Source organism: Manacus candei, unplaced genomic scaffold, assembly GCF_025592945.1.
Source record: "Manacus candei isolate 608988 ecotype Guabito, Panama unplaced genomic scaffold, ASM2559294v1 h1tg000227l, whole genome shotgun sequence".
Lineage (NCBI taxonomy): Eukaryota > Metazoa > Chordata > Aves > Passeriformes > Pipridae > Manacus > Manacus candei.
This window is the reverse complement of record NW_026138275.1, coordinates 140,256-155,429: the sequence shown is the minus strand read 5'-3', so window position 1 is coordinate 155,429 and position 15,174 is coordinate 140,256. Positions and strand designations below refer to the sequence as shown.

The following is a 15,174-nucleotide window of genomic DNA, read 5'->3' as shown; positions in this document are numbered from 1 at the left end:
TGCAGGGAATTGGGGGGGCTGCGAGGAATTGGGGTGATGGAGTCTGGGGGGCTGCAGGGAATTGAGGGGGGCTACAGGGAGTTGGGGTGATGAGTGTGGGGGGATTCAGGGAATTGGGGGGGCTGCAGGGAATTGGGGTGATGGGTCTGGGGGGGCTGCAGGGAATGGGGTGAATGTGGGGGGGCTGCAGGGAAATGGGGCCTGCAGGGAATTGGGGGGTCTAGAGGGCTGGGAATTGGGGTGATGGAGCTGGGGGGGCTGCAGGGAATTGGGGTGAATGTGGGGGGGCTGCAGGGAATTGGGGTGATGGAGCTGGGGGGGTGCAGGAAATTGGGGAGATGGGTTTGGGGGGGCTGCAGGGAGTGGGGGGGCTGCGAGGAAATTGGGGTGATGGGTGTGGGGGGGCTACAGGGAATGGGGTGATGGGTCTGGGGGGCTGCAGGGAATGGGGGAGCTGCGAAGAATTGGGGGGGTGCAGGGAATTGGGGTGATGGAGCTGGGGGGCTGCAGGAAATTGGGGGATGGGGGTGATGGGTCTGGGGGGGCTGCAGGGAATTGGGGTGATTGGTCTGGGGGGGCTGCAGGGAATTGGGGGGGGCTGCAGGGAATTGGGGTGATGGTCTGGAGGGCTGGGAATTGGGGAGATGGGTCTGAGGGGCTGCAGGGAATTGGGGTGATGGGTCGGGGGGGCTGCAGGGAATTGGGGGGGGCTGTGAGGAATTGAGGTGATGGAGATGGGGGGCTGGGAATTGGGGTGACGGAGCTGGGGGGCTGCAGGGAATTGGGGTGAATGTGGGGGGGCTACAGGGAATTGGGGTGATGGAGCTGGGGGGGTGCAGGAAATTGGGGAGATGGGTCTGGGGGGCTGCAGGGAATGGGGGGGCTGCGAGGAAATTGGGGTGATGGGTGTGGGGGGGCTACAGGGAATGGGGTGATGGGTCTGGGGGGCTGCAGGGAATTGGGGTGATGGATGGGGGGGCTGCAGGGAATGGGGGGGGCTGCAGGGAATTGGGATGATGGGTGTGGGGGTCTGCAGGGAATTGGGGGGGCCTGCAGGGAATTGGGGTGATTGGGGGGGGTTATAGGGAATTGGAGTGGTGGGTCTGGGGGGCTGCAGGGAATTGGGGTGATGGGTCTGGGGGGCTGCAGGGAATGGGGGGGCTGCGAGGAATTGGGGTGATGGGTCTGGGGGCTGCAGGGAATTGGGGGGTTCTGGAGGGCTGGGAATTGGGGTGATGGGTCGGGGGGGATTCAGGGAATTGGGGGGTGGGAATGGAAGGATGGATCTGGGAGCTGCAGGGCTGGGGGGAATGGGGGTCATGGAGCTGGGGGGGCCACAGGGTTGGGGGGATCAGGTGTGGGGGGGGTCCTGTGGGGTCCTGGGGGCTCTGGGGCTGGGCCTGGAAGCGCTGGGGATACTGGGGGGCACTGGGGGTACTGGGAGCACTGGGGATACTGGGAATACTGGGGGCACTGGGGGCACTGGGAGCACTGGGGGCACTGGGAGCACCGGTTTCGCTGGGGGGCACTGGGAGCACTGGGAGCACTGGTGGCACTGGGTGTACTGGGAGCACTGGTGGCACTGGGATGAGGCTCTGGGGTGTATTGGCAGCACTGGGTTGTACTGGGAGCACTGGGGTGGGGGACTGGGTGCACTGGCAGCGCTGGGATTTGGCACTGGAATGTACTGGGAGCACTGGGGTGCGGCAGTGGGTGTACTGGGAGTGCTGGGATTTGGCATGAGGGTGTACTGGGAGCACTGGGATGTGGCACTGGGGTGTACTGGGAGCACTGGGGTGGGGGACTGGGTGTACTGGGAGCACTGGGATGTGGCACTGGGGTGTACTGGGAGCACTGGGGTGGGGGACTGGGTGTACTGGGAGCACTGGGATTTGGCACTGGGGTGTACTGGGAGCGCTGGGCTTTGGCTCTGGGGTGTACTGGGAGCACTGGGTGTACTGGAAGCACCGGTGTGTGGGACTGGGCTGTACTGGGAACATTGGGATTTGGCACTGGGCTGTACTGGGAGCACTGGTGTGCGGCAGTGGGTGTACTGGGAGCACTGGGATTTGGCACTGGGGTGTACTGGGAGCACTGGGGTGTACTGGGAGCGCTGGGATTTGGCTCTGGGTTGTACTGGGAGCACTGGGTGTACTGGGAGCACTGGGATTTGGCACTGGGGTGTACTGGGAGCACTGGGCTGTACTGGGAGCACCGGTGTGGGACTGGGCTGTACTGGGAGCACTGGGATTTGGCGGGGGGGGGGGTCCCACGGCGTGAATTTGGGGGGTCCCGTGTGAATTTGGGGGGTCCCGTTTGTGCCCCCCCCCCCCCCCCCGCCGGGTCCGCGTTTCCCCTCCGGCCGCCACCAGGGGGCGCTGCCGGCGCGGAACCCGGAAAAGGCACCGCCCCCCCTTTCCGCGCGCGCAGCCAATCAGCGCGCTCAGCGCCGGCGAAGGCGCGCCCTGATAGGCGTGTCCTGAGGAGGGGGCGTGGCCTAAAAAGGGGCGTGGCCGCCGCACCCGGAAGCGGCGCCGGGCGGGTCCCGGAGCGGCCGCGGTGAGTTCGGGGGGGGGGGGGGGGGGGAGAGATTTTGGGGGGAGATTTGGGGATTTTGGGGTGGGGGGGAGGAGGGAGAGGAGGATGAGGAGGGTGGGGAGGGGGCGCACAGCGTGGGGGGGGGGACCCGCCTGCTCTTCGCGGCGGGCTCCGAGGCCTGGGAGGGAAAGACACCCCCCCCCATATCCCTCCCCTTTTTCCCATTCCTGGAGGGAATAACCCCCCCCCGGGGGGGCTTCCCATGGGGATGGAGCTCCGGAGCTTATTTAGGACCCCCCCCACCTGGTACAGGTGTGTCCCCCCCCCCTTTTGCCCCCATTTCCCCCCATTTCCCCCAGTCAGGACCCTCCCTGTGTCCCCCCCCTTCCTTTTCCCCATTCCTGGAGGGAATAACCCCCCCCCGGGGGGGCTTCCCATGGGGATGGAGCTCCGGAGCCTATTTAGGGCCCCCCCTCCCGGCACAGATATGTGTCCCCCCCCCTTTTTGCCCCCATTTCCCCCAGTCAGGACCCTCCCTGTGTCCCCCCCTCCTTTTTCCCATTCCTGAAGGGAATATCCCCCCCCCCCGGGGGGGCTTCCCATGGGATTGGAGCTCCGGAGCTTATTTAGGACCCCCCCACCTGGCACAGGTGCCCCCTCCCCACATTATCCCCCCTCCCTGCCCTCCTTTTTCCCATTTCTGGAGGGAATAACCCCCCCGGGAGGGGGCTTTTCCCTACTTTTTGGAGCCCCCCGAGGTGGGAATCGCCCCCCCGGGGGAGGGTTGGGAATCTCTGAGGATCCGAAGCCCCCCGGAGGGGGTGGGTGGGGTGCGGGAATCCCTTCCCAATCCCAGCGGGAACCCGGAATTCTTCGGGAACGTCCTTGGGGAAAGGACGGGGAACGATCCCGCCGGGACCGGCTGGACCGGCTCTGGAAAACTCTGGAATGTCACCCCTTTAAAATCCTCTTTTTCCCCCCCGAAAAAAACTTGCTCTGCCTTCCCCCAACCCCCCCTCCCGGAGCTCCCGGCCCTCCCTTTTTTTCCAGGTGCTGGAAACTTCCCTCCCTCCCAGTTTTTTTTTTTTTTTGTTGTTTTAGGGCCAAATATTTGGAGCAGCTCCCGGGAATCCCGCGGGAGCCGCCCCGCTAATGGGGCGCCCGCCGCCATTCCAGAGGGGGGGGGGAAAAGGGGGTCGGGATTCGCCTTCCCGGGGGTGTAAAAAAAAAACCAAAAAACCTCCTCCCCCTCCCGCAGGAACGCCAGGGAAGAGCCGGAGGGACCCCCCGGGATGCTCCCGCCTGGATAGGGATGTTCCCGGCAGCGGGAAGGGATCGTCCAGCTCCCAGAATTCCCGTGTCCTGCCCCGGCTGGGCCCGGCCTCGGCTTTCCCACCTGGAGCAGAGCTTCCTTCCTGCTTCCCAGCTGGAGCAGAGCTTCCCTCTTCATTCCCACCTGGAGCAGAGCTTCCCTTCTTGTTCCCACCTGGAGCAGAGCTTCCCTCCTCGTTCCCACCTGGAGCAGAGCTTCCCTCCTCATTCCCACTTGGATCAGAGCTTCCATCCTCATTCCCACCTGGATCAGAGCTTCCCTCCTCGTTCCCACCTGGATCAGAGCCTTCCTCTCCTTCCCACACCAGGATCAGCAGCTCCCTTCTCATTCCCACCTGGATAAAAGCTTCCATCTCCTTTCCCACCTGGAGCAGAGCTTCCTTCCTCATTCCCACCTGGATCAGAGCTTCCCTCCTCCTTCCCACCTGGATCAGAACCTCCCTCCTCATTCCCACCTGGATCAGAACCTCCCTCTTCCTTCCCACCAGGATCAGAACCTCCCTCTTCATTCCCACCTGGATCAGAACCTCTACCTCCTTTCCCACTGGGATCAGACACTCCCACTTCATTCCTACCTGGATAAAAGCTTCCATCTCCTTTCCCACTGGGATCAGAAGCTCCCTCCTCATTCCCACCTGGATCAGAACCTCCAGCTCCTTTCCCACTGGGATCAGAGCCTCTCTCCTCATTACCACCTGGATAAAAACTTCCATCTCCTTCCCACACCAGGATCAGAAGCTCCCTTCTCATTCCCACTTGGATAAAAGCTTCCATCTCCTTTCCTGCTTGGATCAGAGCCTCTCTCCTCATTCCCACCTGGATCAGAACCTCCCTCTCCTTCCCACCCTGGGATCAGAAGCTCCCTCCTCATTCCCACCTGGATAAAAGCTTCCATCGCCTTCCCACACTGGGATCAGAGCCTCTCTCCTCATTCCCACCTGGATAAAAGCTTCCAGCTCCTTTCCTGCTTGGATCAGAACCTCCTTTCTCATTCCCACCTGGATCAGAACCTCCCTCTCCTTCCCACCCTGGGATCAGAAGCTCCCTCCTCATTCCCACCTGGATAAAAGCTTCCATCGCCTTCCCACACTGGGATCAGAGCCTCTCTCCTCATTCCCACCTGGATAAAAGCTTCCAGCTCCTTTCCTGCTTGGATCAGAACCTCCTTTCTCATTCCCACCTGGATCAGAACCTCCATCTCCTTTCCCACTGGTATCAGACACTCCCCCTTCATTCCCACCTGGATAAAAGCTTCCATCTCCTTTCCTGCTTGGATCAGAACCTCCCTCCTCATTCCCACTTGGATCAGAACCTCCTTCTTCATTCCCACCTGGATCAGAACCTCCCTCTTCCTTCCCACCTGGATCAGAACCTCCCTCCTCCTTCCCACCTGGATAAAACCCTCCCACCTCCCTTTCCCCCCCGGCCCCAGAGCCTCCTCTCCCTCTTTTCTCCCTGGAAGCAGGAAATCCGAGGTGGGAACAATAGGTTCTCCGGGAATTGCGGGGCGGGAGGCGGAGGAAGGCGCCGAGCTGCTCCTCCTGGGGAAGCTGGAAACGCGGAGCATGATGGAATCCCGGATCAAACGTGAGTCTGGGGGGGCCCCTCCTGCTCTCCTGCCTTCTCCCATGCCTTGGGAATGGGAATTCTGGCTGGAGGAGGAGGTGAAACCCCCCAGGGAGGAGGTCGTTCCATGCCCTGGGAATTAAATGAGTCCCATTCCCTGCTCTGGGAATTAAATGAATCCCATTCCCTGCTCTGGGAATGAATCCCATTCCTTGTCTTGGGAATTAATCCCAGTCCCTGCCCTGGGAATGAATCCTATTCCATGCTCTGGGAATGAATCCCAGTCCCTGTCTTGGGAATTAATCCCATTCCCTGCCCTGGGAATTAAATTAATCCCATTCCCTGCCCTGGGAATTAAATTAATCCCATTCCCTGCCCTGGGAATTAAATGAACCCCATTCCCTGCCCTGGGAATGAATCCCATTCCTTGCCCTGGGAATGAATCCCAGTCCCTGCTCTGGGAATTAAATTAATCCCATTCCCTGCCCTGGGAATTAAATTAATCCCATTCCCTGCCCTGGGAATGAATCCCATTCCCTGTCTTGGGAATGAATCCCATTCCCTACCCTGGGAATGAATCCCAGTCCCTTCCCTGGGAATTAAATTAATCCCAGTCCCTGTTTTGGGAATTAATCCCATTCCCTGCCCTGGGAATTAAATGAATCCCATTCCATGCCCTGGGAATTAAATGAATCCCATTCCATGCCCTGGGAATTAAATGAGTCCCATTCCCTGCCCTGGAAATGAATCCCATTCCCTGCCCTGGAAATGAATCCCATTCCCTGCCCTGGAAATGAATCCCATTCCCTGCCCTGGAAATGAATCCCATTCCCTGCCCTGGGAATGAATCCCATTCCCTGCCCTGGAAAAATCCCAAAAGTGTGGGGAAAAAAAAAATCCCAAAAGTGTGGGGGAAAAAAAAATCCCAAAAGTGGGGAAAAAAATAAAATCCCAAAATGTGGGGTCTTTTGGGAAAAAGAAATCCCCAAAAAATGTGGGGTCTTTTGGGAAAAAGGATGAGGATGGATGAGCCCCTTTGGAATTCCCTGGGATGGGAAGGGCTGGGAATGGGGTTTTAGTCTGAGTTATCCCAGGTGGACCCAGGAAAAGGGTTTGGATGTGGATGGATGAGCTCATGTGGAATTCCCTGAATTCCCTGGAATGGGAAGGGCTGGGAATGGGGTTTTAAGCTGAGTTATCCCAAATGATGGACCCAGAAAAACAGTTTGGATGTGGATGGATGAGCTCATGTAGAATTCCTTGGAATGGGAAGGGCTGGGAACAGGGTTTGGGATGGATGAGCCCCTTTGGAATTCCCTGGGATGGGAAGGGCTGGGAATGGGGTTTTAAGCTGAGTTATCCCAAATGGTGGAGCCAGGAAAAGGGTTTGGATGTGGATGGATGAGCCCCTGTGGAATTCCCTGGAATGGGAAGGGCTGGGAATGGGGTTTTAAGCCGAGTTCTCCCAGTTGGACCCAGGAAAATGGTTTGGATGAGGATGATTGAGTCCCTTTGGAATTCCCTGGAATGGGAAGGGCTGGGAAAGGAGTTTTGGGTTCTCCTGAGTGGTGGCCCCAGGAAAAGGGTTTGGATGAGGATGGATGAGCCCCTTTGGAATTCCCTGGAATGAGAGCCCCTTTGGAATTCTCTGGGATAGGAAGGGCTGGGAACAGGGTTTGGGATGGATGAGCCCCTTTGGAATGGGAAGGGCTGGGAACAGGGTTTGGGATGGATGAGCCCCTTTGGAATGGGAAGGGCCGGGAACAGGGTTTGGGATGGATGAGCCCCTTTGGAATTCCCTGGAATGGGAAGGACTGGGAACGGGGTTTTAAGCCCAGTTCTCCCAGTTGGACCCAGCAAAAGGCTTTGGCAGGTGGGTTTAAGCTCCAAGGCAGAGCTTAATTCCGGCGGGGGGGACCTTGACCGGGGATTCCCTGGAATTCCTGGCAATCCAGAGGGAATTCCAGAGGCTCCTTTCCCCCCTCCCCTCCCAGGGCTGGCCACGACGCTGATGGCCGCGACGACGGACCGGGAGCCGCTGGTGCAGGAGCAGATCTCCCAGGCCCTGTGTGTGCTGGGCCAGGCCGAGCCCGAGGAGCTCCTGCACTGCTGCGACGAGTACCTGAGGCAGCACGACAAGGTGGGAATTCCCGGGAATTCCCGGCGTTCCGGGGAATCTCAGAGAGGCGTGGGGTCGGGGGATTTTAGGGGAGTCGCAGCCCCAAGTGCCCCCTCCCCAGGGATGCTCCATCCCCCCCCAGGGATGGGGATCCAGGGCTGGGCAGCCCTTCCCAGCAGGGATTTTTCCCCAAGATCCCAAATAAACCTCCCCTGGCCCAGCTTGGGGCCGTTTCCCCTCGTCCTGTCCCTGTTCCCTGGGAGCAGAGCCCGATCCCACCTGGATCTACCCTCCTGTCCCTCTGGAATTCTCCTGATCCTGCAGCCAGGAGTGGGTTGAATTCCTCATCCCAATCCCAGCCTGGGCTTCTCATCCTGATCCTGACCCCACAGCCAGAGATGGGTTGAATTCCTCATCCCAATCCCAGGCTGGGCTCCTGATCCTGATCCTGACCCCACAGCCAGGGGTGGGTTGAATTCCTCATCCCAATCCCAAACTGGGCTCCTGATCCTGACCCTGCAGACAGGGGTGGGTTGGATTCCTCATCCCAATCCCAAGATGGGCTCCTGATCCTGATTCTAAATCCACATCCAGGGGTGGGTTGAATTCCTCATCCCAATCCCAAGATGGGCTTCTGATCCTGACCCCACAGCCAGGAGAGCTCCTGATCCTGATCCTGACCCCACATCCAGGGGTCGGTTGGATTCCTCATCCCAATCCCAGGTTGGGCTCCTGATCCTGATTCTAAATCCACATCCAGGGCTGGGCTGGATTCCTCATCCCAATCCCAGCCTGGGCTCCTTCTCCTGACCCCACAGCCAGGGGTGGGTTGAATTCCTCATCCCAATCCCAGGCTGGGCTCCTTCTCCTGATCCTGACCCCACAGCCAGGAGTGGGTTGAATTCCTCATCCCAATCCCACATTGGGCTCCTGATCCTGACCCCACATCCAGGGCTGGGTTGAATTCAGAATCCCAATCCCAAACTGGGCTCCTTCTCCTGATCCTGACCCCACATCCAGGCCTGGGTTGAATTCCTCATCCCAATCCCACACTGGGCTCCTTCTCCTTCTCCTCACCCCACATCCAGGGGTGGGTTGAATTCATAGAATCACAGAATCCCAGAATCAGCTGGGTTGGGAGAGACCTCTGAGATCCTCCAGTCCAACCCTTGATCCAACCCCGCCGTGGTTCCCAGCCCATGGCACTGATGCCACATCCAGTCTGTCCTTAAACACCTCCAGGGATGGAGAATCCAGTTTTGGGGTCTCTCTCTGAGTTTCCCATGAATTCTGTGGCTTTTCCCCATGGAAATCTGTGTTTTGCTCCTCGGGAATCCCCGAGGATTCCTGCTTTCCTTCCTGGTTTTTTTTTTTTTTGGTTTTCCATCTGTTTTCTTTCCTCCAATCCTGTGCTGGGAGGATATCTTGGAGAGAGGGATTCCTTTGGCCTCCTTCTGCCTGGAGATGGTGGGATTATGGAATGTTTGGGGAGGGAAAAATCCCCCCCTCTGAGCCCACCAGGTCCAACCAGCCCCTGAGCCCTGCCCCTGTCCCCAAGTGCCCCCTCCCCAGGGATGCTCCATCCCCCCCCAGGGATGGGGATCCAGGGCTGGGCAGCCCTTCCCAGCAGGGATTTTTCCCCAAGATCCCAAATAAACCTCCCCTGGCCCAGCTTGGGGCCGTTTCCCCTCGTCCTGTCCCTGTTCCCTGGGAGCAGAGCCCGATCCCACCTGGATCCACCCTCCTGTCCCCCTGGATTCCCTCTGAGCCCCCTTTTCTCCAGGTTGAGCCCCCCCAGCTCCCTCAGGAGTTCTCCAGACCCTTCCCAGCCCCGTTCCCATCCCTGGACACGCTCCAGCCCCTCCATGGCCTGCACTGGGCACCCCAAAACCTGCCCCAGGCTTGGAGGGGCCCCAGCAGTGCCAGCACAGGGGGGGATCCCAACCCTGAGGATCCATCCCTGAGGATCCATCCCTGGGGATCCATCCTTCAGAATCTCATCCCTGATAATCCCACCCCTGAGGATCCACCCCTGAGGATCCATCCCTCATGATCCATCCCTGATAATCCCACCCCTGAGGATCCATCCCTGGGGATCCATCCCTGAAGATCCATCCCTCATAATCCCATCCCTGTTAATCCATCCCTGATAATCCCATCCCTGATAATCCCATCCCTGATGATCCCATCCCTGATGATCCACCCTTGATAATCCCATCTCTGATGATCCATCCCTGAAGATCCCATCCCTGATGATCCCACCCCTCATGATCCATCCCTGAGGATCCATCCCTGATGATCCATCCCTGATAATCCCACCCCCAACAATCCCATCCCTCAAGATCCATCCCTCAAGATCCATCCCTCAAGATCCATCCCTGATGATCCATCCCTGATAATCCCACCCCTCATGATCCCATCCCTGATAATCCCATCCCTCATAATCCTATCCCTGTTAATCCATCCCTGAAGATCCCATCCCTGATGATCCATCCCTGATAATCCCACCCCTGATGATCCATCCCTCAGAATCCCATCCCTGATGATCCCTTCCCTGATGATCCATCCCTGATGATCCCACCCCTCATGATCCCATCCCTGATAATCCCATCCCTGAGGATCCATCCCTGATAATCCCACACCTAACAATCCACCCCTGATGATCCATCCCTGAGGATCCATCCCTGAGGGTCCCATCCTTCAGAATCCCATCCCTGATGATCCCATCCCTCAAGATCCATCCCTGATCATCCCATTCCTGCTGATCCCTGTGTGATCCCTGTGTCCCAGCTGGCCTACCCTCACCGGGTGATCATCCTGAAGGCCATGGAGACCGTGGTGAGGAACAACATCGACCTGCTGGACAAGAGCACGGCCAAGGTGGTCATTTTCCTGGCCTCCAACGAGATGACCAAGTCCAAGGTACGGCCGGAGAGGGGCCAGGGAGCTGCTCCAAGGGCTCTGGAGCCAGGCTGGGAGAGCTGGGAATGTTCCCCTGGAGAAGGGGAAGGATCCAGGGAGACCTTGGAGCCCCTTCCAGGGCCTGAAGGGGCTCCAGGAGAGCTGGAGAGGGACTGGGGACAAGGGCTGGAGGGACAGCACCCAGGGAATGGCTTCCCAGGGTTAGGGGGGAGAGTGGGAAGGGATTCCTGGCTGGGAGGGTGGGGAGGGGCTGGGATGGAATTCCCAGAGGAGCTGTGGCTGCCCCTGGATCCCTGGGAGTGTCCCAGGGCAGGTTGGATCCCCCTGGGATGGTGGGAGGTGTCCCTGCCCGTGGCAGGGGGTGGGAATGGATGTCACTGCTGCAATCCCACCCCAATTCCTGCAATCCCACCCCAACTCCTGCAATCCCACCCCAATTCCTGCAATCCCACCCCAACTCCTGCAATCCCACCCCAATTCCTGCAATCCCACCCCAATTCCTGCAATCCCACCCCAATTCCTGCAATCCCACCCCAATTCCTGCAATCCCACCCCAATTCCTGCAATCCCACCCCAATTCCTGCAATCCCACCCAAACTCCTGCAATCCCACCCCAACTCCTGCAATCCCAACTCCTGCAATCCCAAACTCCTGCAATCCCAAACTCCTTCAATCCCACCCCAATTCCTGCAATCCCACCCCAATTCCTGCAGCTCAGCCAGCGGGATTTAAGGAAGGAGGAGGGAATGGAGGAATATCCCCCTGGAAATTGGGGATACTGGAATCAGGGGTTAGGCCAGGCCTGGGAATCCTTTTCCACCCTCTGAGCTCACACTTGGTCCTTCCTTGGGATGGGAAGGGGACGGGGGGATGGCTTCAAACTGGGAAAAGGGGAGGTTTCCACGGGATATTGGGAAGGGATTCCTGGCTGGGAGGGTGGGGAGGGGCTGGGATGGAATTCCCAGAGGAGCTGTGGCTGCCCCTGGATCCCTGGGAGTGTCCCAGGGCAGGTTGGATCCCCCTGGGATGGTGGGAGGTGTCCCTGCCCACGGGATGATCCCAAAGGTCATTTCCCACCCAACCCATTCCCCTGGGACTTCGAGGAAGCCCCTCAGGCTCCAGGGGAGGTTCCAGGTCCAACATTCCTGACATTCCATCCCATTATTCCTTCCAGGAGGTGATCTGGGAATGGCAGCAGGCCGCCAGCAACGTCCTGGTGGCCGTGGGGCGGCGCTTCGTCAACAAGGTCATGGAGGAGGTGCTGAGCAAATTCCAGCCGGGAATTCTGCCCCACTACTTCGTCCTGCAGACCTTCGCCAACCTCGCCGCGGCCAACGGTGAGCGGGAAGGGCACCGGGAATGCTGGGAATACTGGGAGAACTGGGAGAACTGGGAGAACTGGGATTTCGGCATCTCCCGATGGCTCTGGGGGCTTCCAGAGGGAATTCCGGAGGTCTCGGACCTGGGAAGGGATTTTTGGGGCTGGAACGCCCTGAAAAGTCATTCTTGAGACTTGGTGTTCCTGGGATTGGAGCCCAGGCAGGGAATTCCCTCTGGATAACAGGGATAGAACTGGGATTTTGGCATCTCCAGAAGGCTCTGGGGGCTTCCAGAGGGAATTCTGGAATTCTTGGAGCTGGGAAGGGATTTTTGCGGCTGGAACACCCTGAAAAGTCATTCTTAAGACTTGGTGTTCCTGGGATGGGTGGGGACAGGAGCCCAGGCAGGGAATTCCCTCTGGATAATCGGGATAGAACTGGGATTTTGGCATCTCCTGATGGCCCTGGGGGCTTCCAGAGGAAATTCTGGAATTCTCGGAGCTGGGAAGGGAATTTTGGGGCTGGAACGCCCTGAAAAGTCATTCTTGAGACTCGGTGTTCCTGGGATTGGAGCCCAGGCAGGGAATTCCCTATGGATAACAGGGATAGAACTGGGATTTTGGCACCTCCTGATGGCCCCGGGGGCTTCCAGAGGGAATTCTGGAATTCTCGGAGCTGGGAAGGGATTTTTGGGGCTGGAACGCCCTGAAAAGTCATTATTGAGACTTGGTGTTCCTGGGATGGGTGGGGACAGGGAATTCCCTCTGGATAACAGGGATAGAACTGGGATTTTGGCATCTCCTGATGGCTCTGGGGGCTTCCAGAGGGAATTCCAGAGGTTTTGGAGCTGGGAAGGGATTTTTGGGGCTGGAACGCCCTGAAAAGTCATTCTTGAGACTTGGTGTTCCTGGGATGGGTGGGGACAGGGAATTCCCTATGGATAACAGGGATAGAACTGGGATTTTGGCATCTCCTGATGGCTCTGGGGGCTTCCCAAGGAAATTCTGGAGTTCTTGGAGCTGGGAAGGGATTTTTGGGGCTGGAACGCCCTGAAAAGTCATTCTTAAGACTTGGTGTTCCTGGGATGGGTGGGGACAGGAGCCCAGGCAGGGAATTCCCTCTGGATAATCGGGATAGAACTGGGATTTTGGCCCCTCCTGATGGCCCCGGGGGCTTCCAGAGGGAATTCCAGAGGTCTCGGAGCTGGGAAGGGATTTTTGGGGCTGGAACACCCTGAAAAGTCCTTATTGAGACTTGGTGTTCCTGGGATGGGAGCCCAGGCAGGGAATTCCCTCTGGATAACAGGGATAATGGATAATATGGATAATATGGATAATATGGATAATATGGATATATGGATAATATGGATAATATGGGTATATTGATAATATGGATATATGGATATATGGATAATATGGATAATATGGATTATATGGATATATGGATAATATGGATAATATGGATTTATGGATAATATGGATAATATGGATAATATGGATATATGGATATATGGATAATATGGATATATGGATAATATGGATATATGGATAATATGGATAATATGGATAATATGGATGTATGGATATATGGATAATATGGATAATATGGATAATATGGACAATAGGGATAATGGATAATATGGATAATATGGATAATATGGTTATATGGATAATATGGATAATATGGATATATGGATAATATGGATATATGGATAATATGGATAATATGGATAATATGGATAATATGGATAATATGGATAATATGGATATATTGATAATATGGATAATATGGATAATGTGGATATATGGATAATATGGATAATATGGATATATGGATAATATGGATAATATGGATAATATGGATATATGGATAATATGGATATATGGATAATATGGATATATGGATAATATGGATAATATGGATATATGGATAATATGGATAATATGGATAATATGGATATATGGATAATATGGATATATGGATAATATGGTTATATGGATAATATGGATAATATGGATATATGGATAATATGGATAATATGGATAATATGGACAATAGGGATAATGGATAATATGGATAATATGGATAATATGGTTATATGGATAATATGGATAATATGGATATATGGATATATGGATAATATGGATATATGGATATATGGATAATATGGATATATGGATAATATGGATATATGGATAATATGGATAATAGGGATAATATGGATATATGGATAATATGGATAATATGGATAATATGGATATATGGATAATATGGATATATGGATAATATGGATATATGGATAATATGGATAATATGGATATATGGATAATATGGATATATGGATAATATGGATAATATGGATATATGGATAATATGGATATATGGATAATATGGATATATGGATAATATGGATAATATGGATATATGGATAATATGGATAATATGGATAATATGGATAATATGGATAACAGGGATAATGGATAATATGGATAATATGGATAATATGGATAATATGGATATATGGATAATATGGATATATGGATAATATGGATATATGGATAATATGGATAATATGGATATATGGATAATATGGATATATGGATAATATGGATAATATGGATATATGGATAATATGGATATATGGATAATATGGATAATATGGATATATGGATAATATGGATAATATGGATAATATGGATATATGGATAATATGGATATATGGATAATATGGTTATATGGATAATATGGATAATATGGATATATGGATAATATGGATAATATGGATAATATGGACAATAGGGATAATGGATAATATGGATAATATGGATAATATGGTTATATGGATAATATGGATATATGGATAATATGGATAATATGGATATATGGATATATGGATAATATGGATATATGGATATATGGATAATATGGATATATGGATAATATGGATATATGGATAATATGGATAATAGGGATAATATGGATATATGGATAATATGGATATATGGATAATATGGATATATGGATAATATGGATAATATGGATATATGGATAATATGGATATATGGATAATATGGATAATATGGATATATGGATAATATGGATAATATGGATAATATGGATAATATGGATAATATGGATAACAGGGATAATGGATAATATGGATAATATGGATAATATGGATAATATGGATATATGGATAATATGGATATATGGATAATATGGATAATATGGATATATGGATAATATGGATAATATGGATATATGGATAATATGGATATATGGATAATATGGATAATATGGATATATGGATAATATGGATAATATGGATATATGGATAATATGGATATATGGATAATATGGATAATATGGATATATGGA

General features: G+C 53.8%; 1 protein-coding gene and 1 long non-coding RNA gene across 23 annotated transcripts in view; one reads left to right on the top strand and one right to left on the bottom strand.

Moving 5' to 3' along the window:
* The first annotated feature begins 2,515 nt into the window (after positions 1-2,515).
* LOC127464462 (maestro heat-like repeat-containing protein family member 1) overlaps positions 2,516-15,174 on the top strand; it is a 136,512-nt gene continuing 123,853 nt past the window's right edge. The window contains exons 1-6 of the mRNA XM_051774800.1: positions 2,516-2,559; positions 3,797-4,445; positions 5,111-5,457; positions 7,431-7,576; positions 10,346-10,477; positions 11,652-11,814. Of these exons, the coding sequence (XP_051630760.1) occupies positions 5,436-5,457; positions 7,431-7,576; positions 10,346-10,477; positions 11,652-11,814 (463 nt within the window). The 5' untranslated portion in view covers positions 2,516-2,559; positions 3,797-4,445; positions 5,111-5,435. The remainder of the gene's footprint in view (positions 2,560-3,796; positions 4,446-5,110; positions 5,458-7,430; positions 7,577-10,345; positions 10,478-11,651; positions 11,815-15,174) is intronic.
* Positions 3,825-5,280, bottom strand: LOC127464463 (uncharacterized). Of its 22 annotated transcripts, XR_007901372.1 has the most exons (9): positions 5,183-5,265; positions 5,111-5,152; positions 4,991-5,079; positions 4,809-4,929; positions 4,566-4,747; positions 4,368-4,445; positions 4,266-4,337; positions 4,115-4,235; positions 3,924-4,054 (listed from the first exon to the last, which is right to left on the bottom strand). It is a non-coding gene; the product is annotated as an uncharacterized LOC127464463 (long non-coding RNA). The 22 variants fall into 22 exon arrangements; XR_007901371.1 differs by having other exon boundaries at positions 3,825-3,964; positions 4,055-4,235; positions 4,991-5,152; XR_007901386.1 differs by adding an exon at positions 4,055-4,114 and having other exon boundaries at positions 3,916-4,024; positions 4,145-4,235; positions 4,296-4,445; positions 4,991-5,152.